This window comes from Esox lucius, chromosome 15 (genome assembly GCF_011004845.1).
Source record: "Esox lucius isolate fEsoLuc1 chromosome 15, fEsoLuc1.pri, whole genome shotgun sequence".
Taxonomy (NCBI): Eukaryota; Metazoa; Chordata; class Actinopteri; order Esociformes; family Esocidae; genus Esox; species Esox lucius.
In genome coordinates this window covers 21,301,033-21,319,589 of record NC_047583.1, presented here as the reverse complement: position 1 = coordinate 21,319,589, position 18,557 = coordinate 21,301,033, and the positions used below count along the sequence as shown (strand labels likewise).

The 18,557-nt window shown below is 41.8% G+C and overlaps 2 protein-coding genes across 9 annotated transcripts in view; both read left to right on the top strand.

Annotated features, from left to right (window-relative positions):
- Positions 1–9,614, top strand: part of plekhh1 (pleckstrin homology domain containing, family H (with MyTH4 domain) member 1) — a 34,464-nt gene extending 24,850 nt beyond the window's left edge. For all 7 annotated transcript variants that reach the window (XM_034297481.1, XM_010898611.4, XM_010898610.4 and 4 more), the window contains 13 exons: positions 71–182; positions 757–869; positions 2,121–2,297; positions 3,001–3,098; positions 3,262–3,439; positions 3,996–4,151; positions 4,335–4,432; positions 4,580–4,721; positions 4,853–5,007; positions 5,089–5,218; positions 5,522–5,605; positions 7,149–7,295; positions 8,161–9,614. In XM_034297481.1, the coding sequence (XP_034153372.1) occupies positions 71–182; positions 757–869; positions 2,121–2,297; positions 3,001–3,098; positions 3,262–3,439; positions 3,996–4,151; positions 4,335–4,432; positions 4,580–4,721; positions 4,853–5,007; positions 5,089–5,218; positions 5,522–5,605; positions 7,149–7,295; positions 8,161–8,355 (1,785 nt within the window). In that variant the 3' untranslated portion in view covers positions 8,356–9,614. The remainder of the gene's footprint in view (positions 1–70; positions 183–756; positions 870–2,120; positions 2,298–3,000; positions 3,099–3,261; positions 3,440–3,995; positions 4,152–4,334; positions 4,433–4,579; positions 4,722–4,852; positions 5,008–5,088; positions 5,219–5,521; positions 5,606–7,148; positions 7,296–8,160) is intronic.
- A 966-nt stretch (positions 9,615–10,580) lies between these two features.
- slc25a21 (solute carrier family 25 member 21) overlaps positions 10,581–18,557 on the top strand; it is a 115,346-nt gene continuing 107,369 nt past the window's right edge. Inside the window, exons 1-2 of one of the 2 annotated variants that reach the window (XM_010898614.3) lie at positions 10,581–10,692; positions 10,920–11,015. In XM_010898614.3, the coding sequence (XP_010896916.2) occupies positions 10,946–11,015 (70 nt within the window). In that variant the 5' untranslated portion in view covers positions 10,581–10,692; positions 10,920–10,945. The other variant, XM_010898615.3, reaches the window with a different exon arrangement.

Here is an 18,557-nt window from a genome sequence, read left to right as displayed (position 1 = left end):
GCAAATGTTAGCGGTATACCTCCATAATTCTCACTTCTCCATCTCCTATTTCCCATTCCATCGTTTCCAGGACACCTGGTTGTACCACTTGACGGTGGCGGCCGGCAGCAGTGCCAGCTTTAAGGTGGGCACAGAATATGAACAGCTGGTTGGGAACCTCTTAGACGTAGAGGGAGACCCAGGTAAGACATGTACCATCACAAAGTCAGTCAGTCAGTCTGGCAATCAGTTGGTTCAGTCAGTCTGGCAATCAGTTGGTTCAGTCAGTCTTTCAGTCAGTCAGTCAGTCAGTCTGTCTGGCAATCAGTTGGTTCAGTCAGTCTGGCAATCAGTTGGTTCAGTCCGTCTTTCAGTCAGTCAGTCAGTCAGTCAGTCAGGCGTCCAGTTTATCTGCCTGTCTATCTGACATCACAAACCACCAATATGGCAAATGAGAAGATGAGTTAGCAACAACAGTAATACTGTTAAGGTCACGACCACATGTCTAACTGATCCTCAGATGCCGCGGATCCAGATATAGTCAGGAACCCTTTAATGTTCTTTTCAAGCCGGAGGACTGTGTACTGATTCCTCTTCATCCAGTCAGCAGTCTGCAGACAGTGTTTATAACAGGGCTCTAGTTTGTCTGTTTATGGTAGTGCCGTTCTTGGTCAGCTGTTTTACCACTGGAGTCTGGAACCCAATGTGTGTGTATATTTGTGTATTTGTGCGCGTGTGTGTGTGTATCTTTGTACATGTGTGTGTGTGTTTTCTCAGACTCAGCGTTGTGGAGGAGTGAAGCCCTGTGTTTCTCTAAGGAGGGCCTGCGTTGGCCTTTGACTACCTTACCCTCTGAAGCTCTGCAGACTGAAGCACTCAAACTCTTCAAGGTCAGTCCTCTTTCTCTTGCTCTCCCTCCACTCCCCTATCTAGTCCTATGTGTTTTTGTCTCTCTACTAATTGTACCCCTTTTCTATCCGGTCTTGGCGGCATCCTGCTCTGACCGACGTCCCACTGTCTGCCTGCCTGTCTGGTTGTCTGTCTGTTTGTCTCTTGGTTTGTTTTCTGTGCATCGCCCGGCCTCCTTTTGGATCCTCTCCATGTCCCTCTACCCGACTAGAGATCAAAGCCTGCTGGTAGGGGCCTCTAGCTCATTAGAATTGTGGAAGAGAGGTACTGGGGCCAATTGAAGGGAACCCTTCTTCAGATCCTTGACCGTGTCCTCGTTGGGAGGTCAGGTCACACTGTCTTTGTGGATGGGAGCTCAGTAGATGTGGGAGGAGGGAGCTGGACGGGAACAGGAGGCGATGGACTGGATCCAGAGGAGGAGGACCTTGACCCCTGTGGATCTTGTTGCTCCTATTCCAGTTGGGCCTCCAGGTCCATCCCAGCCCTTCCCTTTATGCTTCAATGAGCGAGCGCTCCCTCAGCGTCTCGTTTTGGGACGCTTTTTGTCCGATTGGCGTAAGACGTGTAAAGAAAAGGATGAATGGAACCGGCCTTCATAGTCTCTGTCAAATACTTTAAACCTGCCATTCTCCACTGTATTGTGGCTCACGTCAGCTTTCCGAGTCCTACTGGGCTGCCTCAGATGAGCTATCTTTTTTCGGGCCCTTGTCTTTGAAGTGTGATCCAGCACGACCGGGTTTAGTGAAAGGCTCTGTCAGGGAGCCTTTTTCACAGTATTCATTTAAACAGTGCCTTGATCCCGACTGTGAACATTCTCTCGTTTCCCCTCCAGCCATGCCATGACAGGTTTGTTTGACAGCTACATCCTGACATGGTTGCGTTAGGATCTATCAGTCTCCAAGTAAGGAACACCGAACATGTTCCGGCGAGTTTTATCACACAAGTGTGCCGCTTGAGGGGTGCTTTGTTTTAGTTAGTGTTTTCCGCCACCTGCTGGTGGCTGGTGGTACAACACTGACAAGTCATGTCTTCCAGATCCACTACAATGGGTTCAGATGTGGCCAATCCTTGATCAAAAAAAATTATGAACATTCATTATGCCATAGATAAGGCAATTGATCCTTATCTTGGTTTAACTGGTTTCCTTCAAGCATGCTGATGACACTACATCTCAACATTATCACAGTCATCGCAAGTAAAACATTTTCTAACCTACTGTTCCCCTTCTACAGTCCTGTCAGCTATTCATCAACGTGCTGGTGGAGTCTCCCTCCATCGACTATCACGTATCCCTGGCCCAGAATGCATTGCAGGTGTGCCTAACGCACCCAGAGCTCCAGAACGAGATGTACTGTCAGTTGATAAAGCAGACCAACCAACGCACTCCACACAACTACTCCTTAACTCAGGTACATTACCCACATAGATGAATGACAGATAGATTGATAGAGAAAGCATTCCTTTATAGCTCCCATTTTGGGCACATAGAGAAGGATAGACAAAGGATATTTTTTTTTGTTCCCATTATGGCATTTGTTAGTGTGTGAGCAGCACCTTTGAGGCATTTTCCATTCTGAAGTCGTTTCTTTTTTCTTTACAATTGGCTGAACCCTTCTGATAACCTGGTTGGTCAAGATACCAACAGTGTCATCAGGAGGAATCAGCCAATGATCCTGCCAAAACCACGTAGGTTTAAACCCAGAGACACACCATAGCGAGACAGTTGGGCCTGCAGATCATGCAGACTCAACAGACCAAACTGCGGTTTGTGGTTTCACCAGTCAGTGGGAGAAGTTGTAGAAAATAGAAATTGTCATTACTAAGACCGCGTGACTGACACGTCTCAGAGTCTAAGATTTACATTTACAACTAAGGAGGAATTTTCACTTCTCCCATGGACTTGTGAAACCCCAAACCGCGGTCTGGTCTGTCGAATCCACTTAGCCTGGCGTTCCAAAAAAGTGACTATTTGACACAAACAACTAACGTGTCCATACGTTAAGCAGTGCCTTTGATATGAGGGTCTGCTCCTGGGCAGGGGTTTAGACCGTTTGTTCCCTACGGTCAGTGTTGAATGAGCTGTGGTGATGCTGTGTTCTCCCCCCTCTGCAGTGCTGGCAGCTGTTGTCAGTGTGTGTGGCTCTCTTTCTGCCTCAGCAACACTTCCTGTGGTACCTCAGACAATATCTGCAGCTCCATGCAGACCCCAGGTACACGCATACACACACACACACACACACACACACACACAGACAGTACCTACTGCACCACACATACCCCAGGTAACTCGCATGTACAGACCCACACACACACCAGTTGATAAGCTAGCATCAGTAATAGTTCTTGGTGCCATGTGTGTCTGTGTGGGTGTAGGAGTGAGGTGGGGAAGTATGTGGTGTACTGTCAGAGGTCTGTAGAGCGTACCCTTCAGAACGGAGAGCGGGAGGCCAAACCGTCACGTATGGAGATTCTATCCATCCTACTGAGGAATCCCTATCACCACTCATTACCCTTCAGCATTCCTGTCCACTTCATGAATAACACTTACCAGGTAACACGCTCACCTACCAGGTAACACACAACCAGGTAACATCCTCATTTACCAGGTAACATGCTCAATTACCAGGTTACTCAATCACTTACCAGGTAACACACAAATTTACCAGGTAACATGCTCACTTACCAGGTAACACACTCACTTATCAAGTAACATGGTCGTTTACCAGGTAACACTATGATTTATCAGGCAACACACTCACCAGATAACATATTACCTGGTCACACGCTAATGTTTCAGTAAGCCCTTCCTAACAGTACTGTCTTCTAAGAAGTGGGGTTTAGTAGTTTCTCTACACATGCTGTAATTGTTTTACCATTCTGGGGACCCTAACAATTATTCTGAAACAAAGTAAAACATTTCCTTAACCCTAATCCTTACTTTAACCCTTAACCTAACCTCACCCGAAATCCTAAAAATCTAACCCCAACCCTTAATCCAATAGTAATCAATAATAATCATTGAGAGGATTTTGGGTTCCCACTAACTGTGCACACACAGACACCTGTCTACCAGGCCGTGTCTTATACATCCCCTTTCGGCCTCATAGGTGGTGGGCTTCGATGGCTCCACCACAGTGGAGGAGTTCCTCAACACCTTGAACCAGAGGGTAGGCATGAGGAAACCACACCTCTCCGGCTTTGCCCTGTTCACCGACGACCCCTCTGGGAAAGACCTGGAGCACTGTCTACAGCCCTCCGTCAAGGTCAGCGCTTTGGATACCTCGCTCAGAGAACAGCCGGAGTGGGATGTAGAGAGGGGCATTTTATTACCTGGTTAAGAAGTTGCTGGTGCTTGCCCCAAGTTTCTGGACTGAACACAGGGACAGGAAAAAGTCCCATCACTTCTGGTCAAATTCAGTTAAATGATATTTTATATCTGCCAACAGATCTGTGATGTAATCTCCAAGTGGGAACAGGCCCTGAAAGAACTGCATCCTGGGAAATACGAGGGGACGCGTATTGTCCGTCTGACATACAAGAGCAGGTAGCCCATTTTCGTTTCATGAGAAAACCTGACAAGTAATTTAATTGAAGTATTATTGCATCATAGATTGAATTGTCTGGGGTTCCTTAATTGGGAATCCGGAACAACATGCCCCAACATGATCTGTTGTATTGTGTCCGTTGACAGGCTGTGTTTCCGGGCCCAGGCTAAAGGGGAGACGGAACGTGAGCGCCTCCTACTGGCCTACCAAGTCAATGACGAGGTCCACCAGGGTCACTTCCCTGTCAACAAGGAGCTGGCTCTGGAAGTGGCTGCCCTCATGGCTCAGGTCAGTGTGGGTGTGGTTAGGCTATGTGTGGGCATTGTCGTTCCGGGGAAGTAGGCCGATGTTGGGTGGAGTCAGTCTCAGTCTTGATACGGCGGGGTAATGACGGTTAGCTATCCTTCCTCCCTTCCAAGGTGGAGCACGGTGACCTGGACCGTCGGGCCCCTTCCCCCTCCTCCCCCAGCAGCAGTTCCTCCCCTCAGCTCAAAACCCAACAGATCCTCCTACAGGCCCTAGAGCGCTTCTATCCCAAACGTTATAAGCAAGACTGTAACATGGACCAGCTTCGGTAATGCTGCCTATGTGCATGCCTTATTCTACCCATAAAAAGACAGACGCAGAAACTCATTACTTCTTCAACTCTCCTCAGAGATCTGTCAGACCGTCTGGCCACAAAGTGGTCAGTCCTGCGTGGCTGTAGCGCCTCAGAGTGTGTCCGGATCTACCTGACCGTTGCCAGGAAGTGGCCGTTGTTCGGTGCCAAGCTCTTCAGTGCTAAGGTGAGCTGGTTGTGCTATAGACTAAACAACAGTTTCCCTGAATATTTCTATTCCACTGTCATATTTATTTAGTTGAATGTCCTTTTATTCATCAAATATTTCTATATTATTTATTTCAATGTGCTTTTATTAATCAAGTATTGAAATAATATTAATGTTAATGTCCTTTTTGCTGTGATGGAAGGCCTATTGTTTCAGAATGTTTTCCTCACTTCCATAGAAATCTTTAGTAATACTGATATATCTATATTAATAATGATATCTATACAAATGGACATACCTCTCCCCTATCTCTTTCTACAGCCTGTTCCTCCCTCGTGTGTAGAGCAGTCACAGGTCTGGCTAGCTGTCAATGAGGAAGGATTGTGTGTGCTTGACCAAACCATGGTATGTGTGTGTCAGCCATTTACTATGGTTCAAGTTATAATTCAGATGAGTGGTACTATTGGCACTTAAGTGACCACAAGAGGGCAGGTGTCAAAATTATTTTCTTACAGCTGGTGAAGCGAGGTCCAAAAAGCCAGCTGCTAAATATAAAATGATCCGGTTTCGACTTCAGAATTACATTCATGAAAAGACCACAACCTCTTAGAATCCAACCAAACTTTCATTGCTTTGTTATTCTGTCCTTTAATTTTTTTTTTTTAATCAGGCATAGTCTTAGATTCAAAGCAATTAAACTAAAGGTTAAAATGTTTTTTCTGTCTTAACCAATCTTGTTGAGGCCAGACGGTGGAGGCGTAGACCTGTTGTATCTACTGGTCTGGAATGACTTTCTGCTGCAGCATTCGAAACACCAGATCCAAACAGGGAAACCGAAACGGCAGGCTTATAATTTGACCAGAGCTGGGTTTTATTCAACTACTATTTTAAATAATTGTTAATAACACGCTGTGATTGACTGACTTTGCATAGATAATGTAACCAACACAAAATACTTAAAAGGCCAAATCCCACCCATCTGGTTCTGCAGGGAACTAAAAGATTTGAATTGGTATCTGAACCCAGGACTCGGTCTACCCAGAGATCCAAACGCTGATGGAGATATGAACCCAGTTAGACCTCAAACACTGTGATTATCCAGCCCTTATTCCTCCATGTCATTTCTGGTTTGGCTTTTGTGCTCCCTGTTCTTAGTTCTTGTGAAAAAAATAACAATAAACCAATTGCCAATGGAAGGATCCTGTAACTTGTATCTGGAAGAAATATGACATAGGTAACCTAAAGCCCCAATGCAGTCTTCATGATTTTGTTTTTAGTAATCCCTGTATGTCAATTGACTCCCCCAATTTGCTTTATTAAAAACAACTTTTAAACAATTAACATGAAATAAAACGTCTAATATCTAGAAGCACTCGTTTCACGAAGAAAAAACTAATATAATTGTACATCACAAAAAACCTTGGCAGTGTTCTATATGCATTCAAGGCCACAAGACATTCAAGGATGAGTTTATTTTGCAGATTATTCCACTTCTGTGGGGCAAAGAAAGTAAATCCAGTGTACTTAGTTCAGAAGTTATGCTTGGTCCATCAAGTACTAACCAATTCTGTATTCCTGTGATATAGTTGTTTTAACTTGGATAAGTGATGTGAGATATGCTGTGGATTTTTGTAAGACTGATTTGTAAATCAACATCAGAGAATGCTTCTCTTGTCTAACATACCGAGGTCCATCCCACCTATTTAAACGAAATGCAATGATGCAAGAATCCAAAACAGACATAGAAATGGCTTGGATTATTAATTTTTCTATGTCTGTAAAGAAATCCAATCTTGATCTTCAGTTTGGGTTTTAAACTTGTCATCAAACCAAATACCAAAAAAGAGGGAACGTGTTATTGGTCCAAGAAAGACTGATTTATGAGACCTAAATAATATAATTTTTACACAAAGAATGAAATAATGAATCCCTTCCTTGGAATTTACAGCACCTTCTGGCCACATACTCCTACCAATCAGTGATCACCTTTGGCGGTTGCCGTGATGACCTGATGGTGGTTGTTAGCCAGAACAAAGAGCAGGGTGGCGGGAAGAAGAGTGTGGAGAAGCTAGTCTTCGCTATGGCTAAGCCCAAGGTATGTTCTCTCTAGGCTTTACTATGGTTAAAGTGGCATTTCCCTACTGCTCTATTCACCTACCTATCTGTTAATATGGTATTAGCATATAATGTGCATTCAAAATTTCCTAAGGCAACACAAATGTTAATTCAGACATTTTTACATTTCACTGGTGTAAACAGGCATCTATATTTCCTGGTTGTAATTGAACGACAATATTCAGAATTCATGGGCAACCATATCTGCCATTAACGTGATCAATCAGAGAAGCACACAGTGTCATCCATTCAACTGTCCCTGGGGCTAAATTTCAAAAATGCTGCTGTGTTGCATATTTATACTCGAAACACCTCCAACAGCTCTTAATAATTTGGGGAGACTGAAATAACACCGCAAATATTGTTTAGAGGTGGATTTTCCCAATTTAATCCATGTTAAGCCCACCGAAATATAACCTATTCTATTTAATTTAATTTTTAGAGATAAGGCTCAATACCTCAGGCCAAGTGTTACTGGTCATTTAGAATGATTAGTGGATAATTATCACGATTTACAGACCACAACAGCACTGCCAATTTCCAGTCAGAGGAAAGCTCACACTAAACTCAGGTTAGACAGTTACTGTGGCTGGATTACCTGCGAATTGAGTTGACTTTAAAAGGTGGTTTTGGCTTAAGCCGCCAGCCCTCAGTTAAATCCAGTCCTAAGAAGAGAGTCTAATAACGTTCCACTGTATACATCACTAAAGGTGGATTGTTTGAAGGTTATTTAAGTTAAATTCAGTATGTATGTTAAAGCAATTACCCAAGCAGTCTCCTTCCCCTCCCTTCTCCTCTCTTTCCCTGACATTTTAACCTCCTCTCTCCACTGTCTCTCTTCCCAGATCCTGGAGTTGACTCTGTTGATGGCCAGCTATATTAATTACTGGACCCCAAGCCTCCCCGCTGCCCAACACCATTCCCCAGGACCTTGCTCCCCCCTGGGGCCGTGTGGGGCTGGGACTGGGAAGACATGGGACGTGGATAGCAGACACTTTCCCTCCATGACCTACACAACAAAGGGACCAACTCTACTGTGAATACAGCAAGCAGCAACCAACCCCCAGTACCAGTGCATTTTTGGATCAACAGGGTCATGTTCATTAAGCACTAAGTGGAAGAAAACTGACTTGAATAAGAATTGCTCTTTTTTCTATTGATGCGACAGTGTACTTAACGGAAAACAAAACCCAGGACTGAGAAACTACAGGGTATTGGGAGTTGTGGTACGGAGGACATTTTGCCTTATGTGCGTTACTTGTAAAAATTACCATTGTTTTATTTTCTCTCTAAATCCTTCAGGCCTTTTGATTTCTTCTTGCTCTTCACTACCTACTTACTTTACAATACAGATTTTATTTACTGACTCGATTGGTACTTGAGGCTCATTAAGCTCTTCATTGTTAGTGAATACCACAAATTTTGTGGGTTGGACAAATGTTATTTAACATGAACTTAGGACAGAATAAGTGTAATGTTCAATACATTAAATTGTACTTGATTTTTGCAATTGCACAATATGTCTGACTTTAAAAGAAAATCCCAGGACCGAGCCTGAGGAGAACCACCCTCTGTGACTTATGGAAGGTGTGATGGCACCATGTTGACCAAGCAATGTTTTAAAAGCATTTCAATGTCATACTTTTCATTGTTAGGTGCAGAGCATCAATATTTTCTAAGATTATAGAGAAAAATAAGATGTATGAACACATTTCATGGCTTGTGCTCCTTTGACCACCAGGCATGACAACTAGTCTTGGGGTCAGTTGCATTTCAATTGAAGTAAGCAGACATTTTTATTCCATCATCCATAAAGGCCTTTCAATTAAAACTGTTGAAAAGGGAATGCCACTTTGAGAATTGACTAATTGGAATTGTCCCCAAGCTTGTTGACAATACATTGGAAGATAATGGGAACTCAACATGGTTGGAATGATTACATAGAGAGGTCCAGCTACATGAACATGAACTGGTAGAATTAGAGCTATTGAAATGTTATATGTGACTTGAATTGTATTGGATCAAACCACTGTTTTGGTCATTTTCCTATTAGTTATTTATTTCAATAGCAATATATTGTGGCTTTTTTGTATGATTGAAATTATGTTTTGCAAAACTGTTAGATTTAGAAATTATGGTCAGTTAGACAGTTGTATGCCTTGCAATGCTGTATGATTTGTGAATTAGGGATGTTAGGTCAATGAGACAGAATATACAGGATAGAAAATGGGCTGGGCTTAGCTGTAATGCAATGTGTTAAAAAATGAAATAAATGGTAGGCGAACACTACCTATTCAAGTGTTTCTGTTATGTGAATTTCCAGTTACAAGGGAAATTATTCTCAATATAAGAAACTGATCTTGCATTCATAGACTAATAAGTGAATCTGCTGCAATGAAATAGGCTTCTAAATTTATTTTTGTTTTGCTAATATTTTGCACACAAAACAACCATAATAAAAATAAGAAAACGCGTATCTCTGTTGTTTCTCTTCAAGATCTTCTGGATATGGGATTTGGTAGCTATGATGTTACTTGGTCTGACCGACTTCATATAAATGCTCTGTTGAAAGAATGGCAGATAATGATGGCTGTTTGTTTGAGGTTTGGGAAATTCTTAGGATTACAAATAATATCTGTATTGTGAATTCAATAACTTTTTTGGAGTTTTACAACTTGCAAATTATAGCCCAATTATATTCACCAAAAGGGTTATACAGTAACAGCTTTTATAACTTTTAGACAGGAGCAGAAATAGGCCTTACATCTCAACAGTAAATAAAGTCCCAATGCAATACTTTTTTATAAATCTATGTGTGTATATATATATATATATACACACACACACACACACACACATTTGTTTGACATCTTTATATATAGTTAATATACATTTACATTATTTGTAGGCTAAATTGGCCAATACTACCACTCCAAATGGCCTGAAATGCAGTCTTAATTCTATTATTATTTTACAATGTCAGAGTGTAATTTCAACCAAAATGTGTGGGAAAATCAAGTACCTCGTTTTTAATTCAACTGGGGCTTTAAAATTATTGCATGAAACTCATTTATATACAATAACTGAAACGTTTTGAAACGTGAGTTTCCCCCTTTAAGCTTTTAAAATAATCAATACCATGGAACGAACCACCACAGTAACCTTATTGTCAAAAGGCTAAAAATAAACGGACGAGGAGATATTTCCTTACAACGGCAGCGGTGTCACTACAACTCTTATCTAGCTGAAACTGTAGGTCTACACAACTGGGAAAGACATTGGTGTTGTGCTCGTATCTACCACGGCTTTCTGAGCGAGTGCGTGGCCAATACTCCAGAGAAAATTGACAGTCTTCTCACGTTTCGTTCACTTAGCAGGTAACTCGGACTTTGAATAGCCTCTCCCATTCCAGTTGCCTGTGTATCGACGTTTTTGATCCCGCTGTTCACTCGCAGATAATAGCAAATATAGGCCACGTTAGGTGATATTTAACACATTTTCTCTCACTCAATTTGAGACATTGGAATGCACATACTGTAGCATTGTGTATTGCGTTTAACTATCTAGCTATTTCGCAGTGAACTCATGATATGTACTTTTGCAGACGAGCCTGTACACTAGCCGGACAGGATGACATCCCCCAAAAAGCAAGGTTTATTACGCGAGGCCTCTCACCAGATCATTGCCGGTGGATCAGCAGGTGAGACTAACTTCTTTAACACCAATTGTTGTCTATCAAATACATGACCTGAAATGGGTTGGATAATTCAAATGCATATAGGCAGCTGAGCGCTTAATGAAATAGGCTACACATTCCGAGAGGTCTGCATTAAACAAAATCTCAGAAATAATGACTTTGTTTATGTGAATATGTTTTATTTGAGGCATAAGTTAATAAGTTGAATACGGTTTTTGATTAACTTTAAAATATATCTGTACCGGATGGTTTCTTCTTTATGAGTCTTCTTAAAAAATGTCCCGTCCGTATTGGTTCCGGGTTCCTATTACCACGTTGGCTGCTGCAGAACAGACTGCTAGTCCACGCCTCCAGAATTCAATCATTGGCGATCTGCTGTTCTTTAAGTGTAGTTTAGAATTGTTGGATAAAATGTGGATTCAAAATGAAGAGTGAAGATACCCGAAACAATTTGCAAACTACTTCCTGTTGCCTATTAGGGCTTTGTGCATTGTTCCCTGGTATATTGCTGTCTGTTTTTTAGGCTTTGTGGAGACCATTGACTTCATGTGCCACTGGATGCAGTTTTGTCCTGCTTTAGTTCACTTTTGTCATGTCTCAAAGAATTGGTTCTAGGCAAAACAAGGGTGTTTATTTTGATAAACACTAAAGAATGAAAAATCCTGAAATCTATCTGGCCGAATGCCCAGAGGCCACTGATCTCGACCGGACGCTAACCAGGGACAAATGTAAACAACTGTAACAACACACCAGTCAAATGTTATGGATAATGTTAAATTGCTGTATTTCATTTTCTATAAGATGTCACAATATTAAAATATGAAATATATGTACCAACCAACAATGATCTAATAGTTTGATGCCAGATAAGTTGCCAACCGGGGAGCCTGTTCTGGTCCACATTTCGAAGCTGCTCTCGTGTACAGTGTACCACCAATTGTGCAAGTACCACCAATTGTACAAGTTCTCCCACTTAAAAAGATGAGAGAGGCCTGTCATTTTCATTATAGGTACACTTCAACTATGAGAGACAAAATTAGAAAAATAAATCCAGAAAATCACATTGTAGGATTTTTTATGAATTTATTGGTAAATTCCTCGGGAAAATAAGTATTTGGTCACCTACAAACAAGCAAGATTTCTGGCTCTCACAGACCTGTAACTTCTTCTTTAAGAGGCTCCTCTGTCCTCCACTCGTTACCTGTATTAATGGCACCTGTTTGAACTTGTTATCAGTATAAAAGACACCTATCCACAACCTCAAACAGTCACACTCCAAACTCCACTATGGCCAAGACCAAAGAGCTGTCAAAGGACACCAGAAACAAAATTGTAGACCAGCACCAGGCTGGGAAAACTGAATCTGCAATAGGTAAGCAGCTTGGTGTGAAGAAATCAACTGTGGTAGCAATTATAAGAAAATGGAAGACATACAAGACCACTGATAATCTACACTAAAATTTGCAGTTTCACTGTTGTGGGCTTGTGTTTGTTGTCCATAACACAAGCCTGCCCATACCATAACCCCACCGCCACCATGGGCCACTCGATCCACAACGTTGACATCAGGAAACCGCTCACCCACACGATGCCATACACACTGTCTGCCATCTGCCCTGTACAGTGAAAACCGGGATTTACCCATGAAGACCGTGAACCAGACGCCATTGAATGTGATGATTTGCCCACTCATGTCGTTTATGATGACGAACTGCAATCAGGTCGAGACCGCGATGAGGACGGCGAGCATGCTGATGAGCTTCCCTGAGACGGAAGCGTTTGTACAGAAATTCTTTGGTTCTGCAAATTGAAATGAACATAAAATTCACAGGCAACAGCTCTGGTGGACATTCCTGCAGTCAGTATGCCAATTGCACGCTCCCTCAAAACATGCAACATCTGTGGCATTGTGCTGTGTGATGGAACTGCACATTTTAGAGTGGCCTTTTATTGTGGCCAGCCTGAAGTTTCTTACTGGACCTTTTCCTAATAGGCTGAGTTAAAATGAACTAAGAGGTGGAATTAAATGGAAGAAATTTGCATATGTAATAGTAACACAAGGAATATATAAACGATGATACATATTTCAATAGCTTGGTTATCACTTTTCATTGTGTAGTGGTACATGATGAGTGTAAAAGGGTGTGTGAAGCATCAGTGTGCTTGTGGGAATGTTTGTTTAAAGGAGAAGTGTACCTCCTCCCGAGGCTGCTGCGCCATTCGGTCGGACGTGTCAAGGAAAAGTTGAGTATTGGTATCATTGGTTGTAAATTGCCGTTTGATACTAATTTGGCAGTTTAACAGGCTTACGGCCTGGGGTTAAACAATGCAGGATCTTGTCAGTTACAGACTTGAGTCACTGGTGGCTGGTATAGAGAATACTCAATGGCTTGGCTGGCTCTGACACCACCTGGTGTAGAACTCGTGGATGACTGGGAGCTTGGCCCTGGTGATGAACTTGGCTGTGGAGCTTTTTGTGTGGCCATACCAGGCCATACAGCTGCAGAACCTTCTGAGGATCTGTGTCAAATCTTCTCGCCCTCATCTTAAGTGTGAAGATGTTTCCTCACACTTAGGATGTGACAACTGTCTGGATGTGCGGACCATGTTAATTCCTTAGTGACGTGGACACAGAGAAACTTGAAGCTCTATACCCCGTCCAATTTATGGCCTTTGTAGAGCCGTGTCTGGGCCCTGGGCACTGCATCGTTGCTCCTCGGGTAGAATCACCTCCGCGGGTCACATATTCACCTTCCTTAGGTGTGTGTGTGTGCACGCCCAAGCACATGTGCCTGTCTCCTGAGGGTGTCGTTAGCGTCTTGACTCCCCTGTTAACGAGGTTAGAGCAGAGGCTGGTGTTAATTTATGTGTGACACGGCCCGGTCACAGAGCAGGAGGAGTAGTGTGTGTTTGGGAGCTGTGGATACTATAAATTAAGTAAATCCATCTTGGCTTTGGTGTTCTTTACAATCTGCATGTGCGTAGACTTTGATATTCTTGGCTGTCGGTAGAGTCCGGAGCGGACCCGGTTCAGATATTTTTGCCCTTTTCAGGGTAAGGTCAACTCTCCAACAGCTCAGCCTCTTTTCAGTTTGTAATGTATAGTTGGAGTTTGTGGATACAAATATTTACTGAATAATTAAGGCCATGACATTTTTATTGTTCCTTTTTTAATTCCTTTTTTTTTTTTGCTCAATTATTTGAAAATGCATATATGAAAGCTAAGACATACCTAAGGAATACAAAAAAGGCAGTTTTTTTGACAGCTAGTCCAGAAAACAGTTTGCCAGCTGGGGAATGACACTCCATGTCTGACAATTACCACACGGCATGCAAAATGGTTTGCTGTCCTTTATGAGAAATGACCAGATATTTAAACTATAAGCCTATCTACTTAATATTGAACGTTTAGTTAAATGTTGTCAATTCGCTTCATTTTTGCAAAGGATCATTGTATTCTTGTACTGGGACACAAAAGACCTAAAGCCCCAGCTGTGGATGGGCACTGAACTATTCTGAAAACAATGCCGGTAATCACTTCCTTAAACAATGAAGAATTGTACATTTTGTAATACTTTCTCTAGAGGTGGATAATGTAATTTTTCTCCATTAGGTAGGCAGTGCAGTTAACTGATAGATGGACTTGATAGTTGTCTCAGCAATGATGTGTAGAAAGTGAATAGTTGATAGTTGAAATGTTAAAGTGCTTGGGTGAACTTCCCTGTAGTGTGAAGCAAATGCCTTCCCATGCTCAGATACTCTATGAAAGCATAGTTTAGTGACACTTATGTCACTGTCTGTGTTGCTGCTTGTAGCTACTTAATTTCCCTTAAAAGAATTGGCAGTTTAACAGGCTTATGGCCTGGGGTTAAACAATGCAGGATTGAAAAAGTCATTTCACTCACAAAGATCTTTTGGTACCTGTTTTATTAGTCTGTTGTTTATATACAGCGAGGAGAACAAGTATTTGATCTGTCATTTTTATCATAGGTTCTCTTCAGCTGTGAGTGACAGAATCTAAAACAAAAATCCAGAAAATCACATTGTATGATTTTTAAGTAATTCATTTGCATTTTATTGCATGACATAAGTATTTGATACATCAGAAAAGCAGAACTTAATATTTGTTATAGAAACCTTTGTTTGCAATTACAGAGATCATACGTTTCCTGTAGTTCTTGACCAGGTTTGAACTCCTCCATACAGACCTTCTCCAGATCCTTCAGGTTTCGGGGCTGTTGCTGGGCAATACAGACTTTCAGCTCCCTCCAAAGATTTTCTATTTGGTTTCAGGTCTGGAGACTGCCTTGGCCACTCCAGGACCTTGAGATGCTTCTTACTTGGCTGTGTGTTTCGGGTCATTGTCATGCTGGAAGACCATCTTCAATGCATCCAGATAGTCATTGGCAAACTTCAGACGGGCCTGGACATGCGTTGGCTTGAGCAAGGGGACCTTGCGTGCGCTGCAGGATTTTAATCCATGACGGCGTAGTGTGTTACTAATGGTTTTCTTTGAGACTGTGGTCCAAGCTCTCTTCAGGTCATTGACCAGGTCCTGCCGTGTAGTTCTGGGCTGATCCCTCACCTTCCTCATGATCATTGATGCCCCACAAGGTGAGATCTTGCATGGAGCCCCAGACCAAGGGAGATTGACCGTCATCTTGAACTTCTTCCATTTTATAATAATTGTGCCAACAGTTGTTGCCTTCTCACCAAGCTGCTTGCCTATTGTCCTGTAGCCCATCCCAGCCTTGTGCAGGTCTACAATTTTATCCCTGATGTCCTTACACAGCTCTCTGGTCTTGGCCATTGTGGAGAGGTTGGAGTCTGTTTGATTGATTGTGTGGACAGGTGTCTTTTATACAGGTAACGAGTTCAAACAGGTGCAGTTAATACAGGTAATGAGTGGAGAACAGGATGGCTTCTTAAAGAAAAACTAACAGGTCTGTGAGAGCCGGAATTCTTACTGGTTGGTAGGTGATCAAATACTTATGTCACGCAATAAAATGCAAATTCATTATTTAAAAATCATACACAGTTGAAGTGTACCTATGATAAAAATTACAGACGTCTACATGCTTTGTAAGTATGAAACACTGCCGATTTTGCAGGTTATCAAATACTTGTTCTCCCCATTGTAGTCATAAAATTGCTTTCATGTCTGGAATCAAGTTTTCAAGATAACTTTTAAAAAATGCTGAAAAATACAGCCAGTGTTCTATATTTAGCACACAATTGTCATATATTTTTAAGTATAAATCTAACCTTGGCATGTAGTAAAATCAATGGGACTTATTATAATATAAAGTCATGGTGAGCAGTTTCACATTCTGTTGGATGGATAGATGACTGTACGTTTTTGTACTGTGTTAGTGGGCACATTGTGGAAATCAAAACCCAAACCTGATATATAACAGATTTAATAAAAATCCCCCCAAAAAATTCTACTCTGGACCTGACTGACCTGATGACTGCAATTTACACTTTGAAGTCAATTTTGACATGAACATGATGTGTTTCTGACTTCTTTCCAGAATTGAATTTTATTTTGAGGCAGTTAGCCTTTAAAGGGGAATATCTGCCTCAAGTTGATGAATATTTTCATAAATCGCTTGAAGTTATTGTTGGACTGTGTCTTTATACACACAACTCACTCCCTCAGGGAGAGCATGTTCGAGCTAGCACGAGTGCTGCAATATCTGGTTATATTGCTCTCCCCGGTCTTATGTGATTTGATAGAATTTTGTGAAACAAACTTTTCTATATAAAAATCACATCACATTTTCTGTAAAAGCAAAAACACAATCGATTTTGGTACATGCCATATACATTTTGTGTGAGAAATGTCAGTTTTAAAGTTGACCTTTAACATCTCCTCTAAAGACAACTTATTGGCATGTGCAGTAAACATACAAGCCGTCTATGGAGATTCTAGAGATAACATTTCTAGGTAATAAATTGTAGATATTCGTTGTTATTCTTTTTCAAATGGAAATTTTGCCATTGCTCATTTTACCTACAGTGCCCTCCACAATTATTGGCACCCTAGGTAAAAATCTACAAAAGCAAGGCCTATTAGGATACATGGCAACATGAACCTCTTCAAGTACCAGGAGATTTTACGGCTCAAAACCTGGCAGCCTCTGCCCACAGGGCTAAAACTGGGTTGTTGTTGGATCTTCCGACTGGGCAACCATCCAAAGCATACATCCAAATCCACATGAAAATGGTTCACAGTCCCCTGATGTAAATCCCATTGAAAATCTGTGGGGTGAGCTGAAGAGGGGAGTCCATAAGCAAGGACCAAGGATTCTGGAGAGTTTCTGTATGGAAGAATGATCTTTGATGGCACATACACTCATATGCGATGCAAACATTTATGAGAGATTCCGCACCTCACTGGTTTAAAGCACACCACAATATCCAGACATGAAAACAATTTTGTAGTGATTTTTAATGATCAGCAGCAGTATTCTTGTCACAATCTCAAAAAGATTAGCTTGCTGGCATCTGCACCCAAATCTGTAAAAACAAGGTCTGCTACAGTTTTGAGAAGTCCACCTTAGAGAGTGGGAATGGGGCTCCAATCAGGTTGGAGTCTTAACAAAGTCAGACAAAAGGAGTCAACCTGGCTATCCTCCAATGTTGTGGCCAATAGGACATTTTTTGAGACCAGCAAAATGGCTATTAAACAAGGACAACTATGTCTCACCACCGTTAGTGTGATCGAGCAATCAGCAAAACACAAAAGCCACAATCACTGCTTCAAACATGTCTCATGATTCATTTTTAGATCAGACATTGGTTGAACTTTCCTAGAACAAAATATCTCAAAATACTACTGTCATGCATAATTATGTCTTAAACACCACAAAGCACACACAGTACGTAGGCAGAAAACACCCTAGATATTGTTTTAAGGCAATGTATTTTCCCTTCATCTACACTCACCTAAAGGATTATTAGGATTATTAATTTCTCATTAATGCAATTATCTAATCAACCAATCACATGGCAGTTGCTTCAATGCATTTAGGGGTGTGGTCCTGGTCAAGACAATCTCCTGAACTCCAAACTGAATGTCAGAATGGGAAAGAAAGGTGATTTAAGCAATTATGAGCGTGGCATGGTTGTTGGTGCCAGACGGGCCGGTCTGAGTATTTCACAATCTGCTCAGTTACTGGGATTTTCATGCACAACCATTTCTAGCGTTTACAAAGAATGGTGTGAAAAGGGAAAAATATGTAGTATGCGGCAGTCCTGTGGGCGAAAATGCCTTGTTGATGCTAGAGGTCAGAGGAGAATGGGCCGACTGATTCAAGCTGATAGAAGAGCAACTTTGACTGAAATAACCACTCGTTACAACCGAGGTATGCAGCAAAGCATTTGTGAAGCCACAACACGCATAACCTTGAGGCGGGTACCAATCATCTCTACTACAAATAGGAAAAAGAGGCTACAATTTGCACGAGCTCACCAAAATTGGACAGTTGAAGACTGGAAGAATGTTGCCTGGTCTGATGAGTCTCGATTTCTGTTGAGACA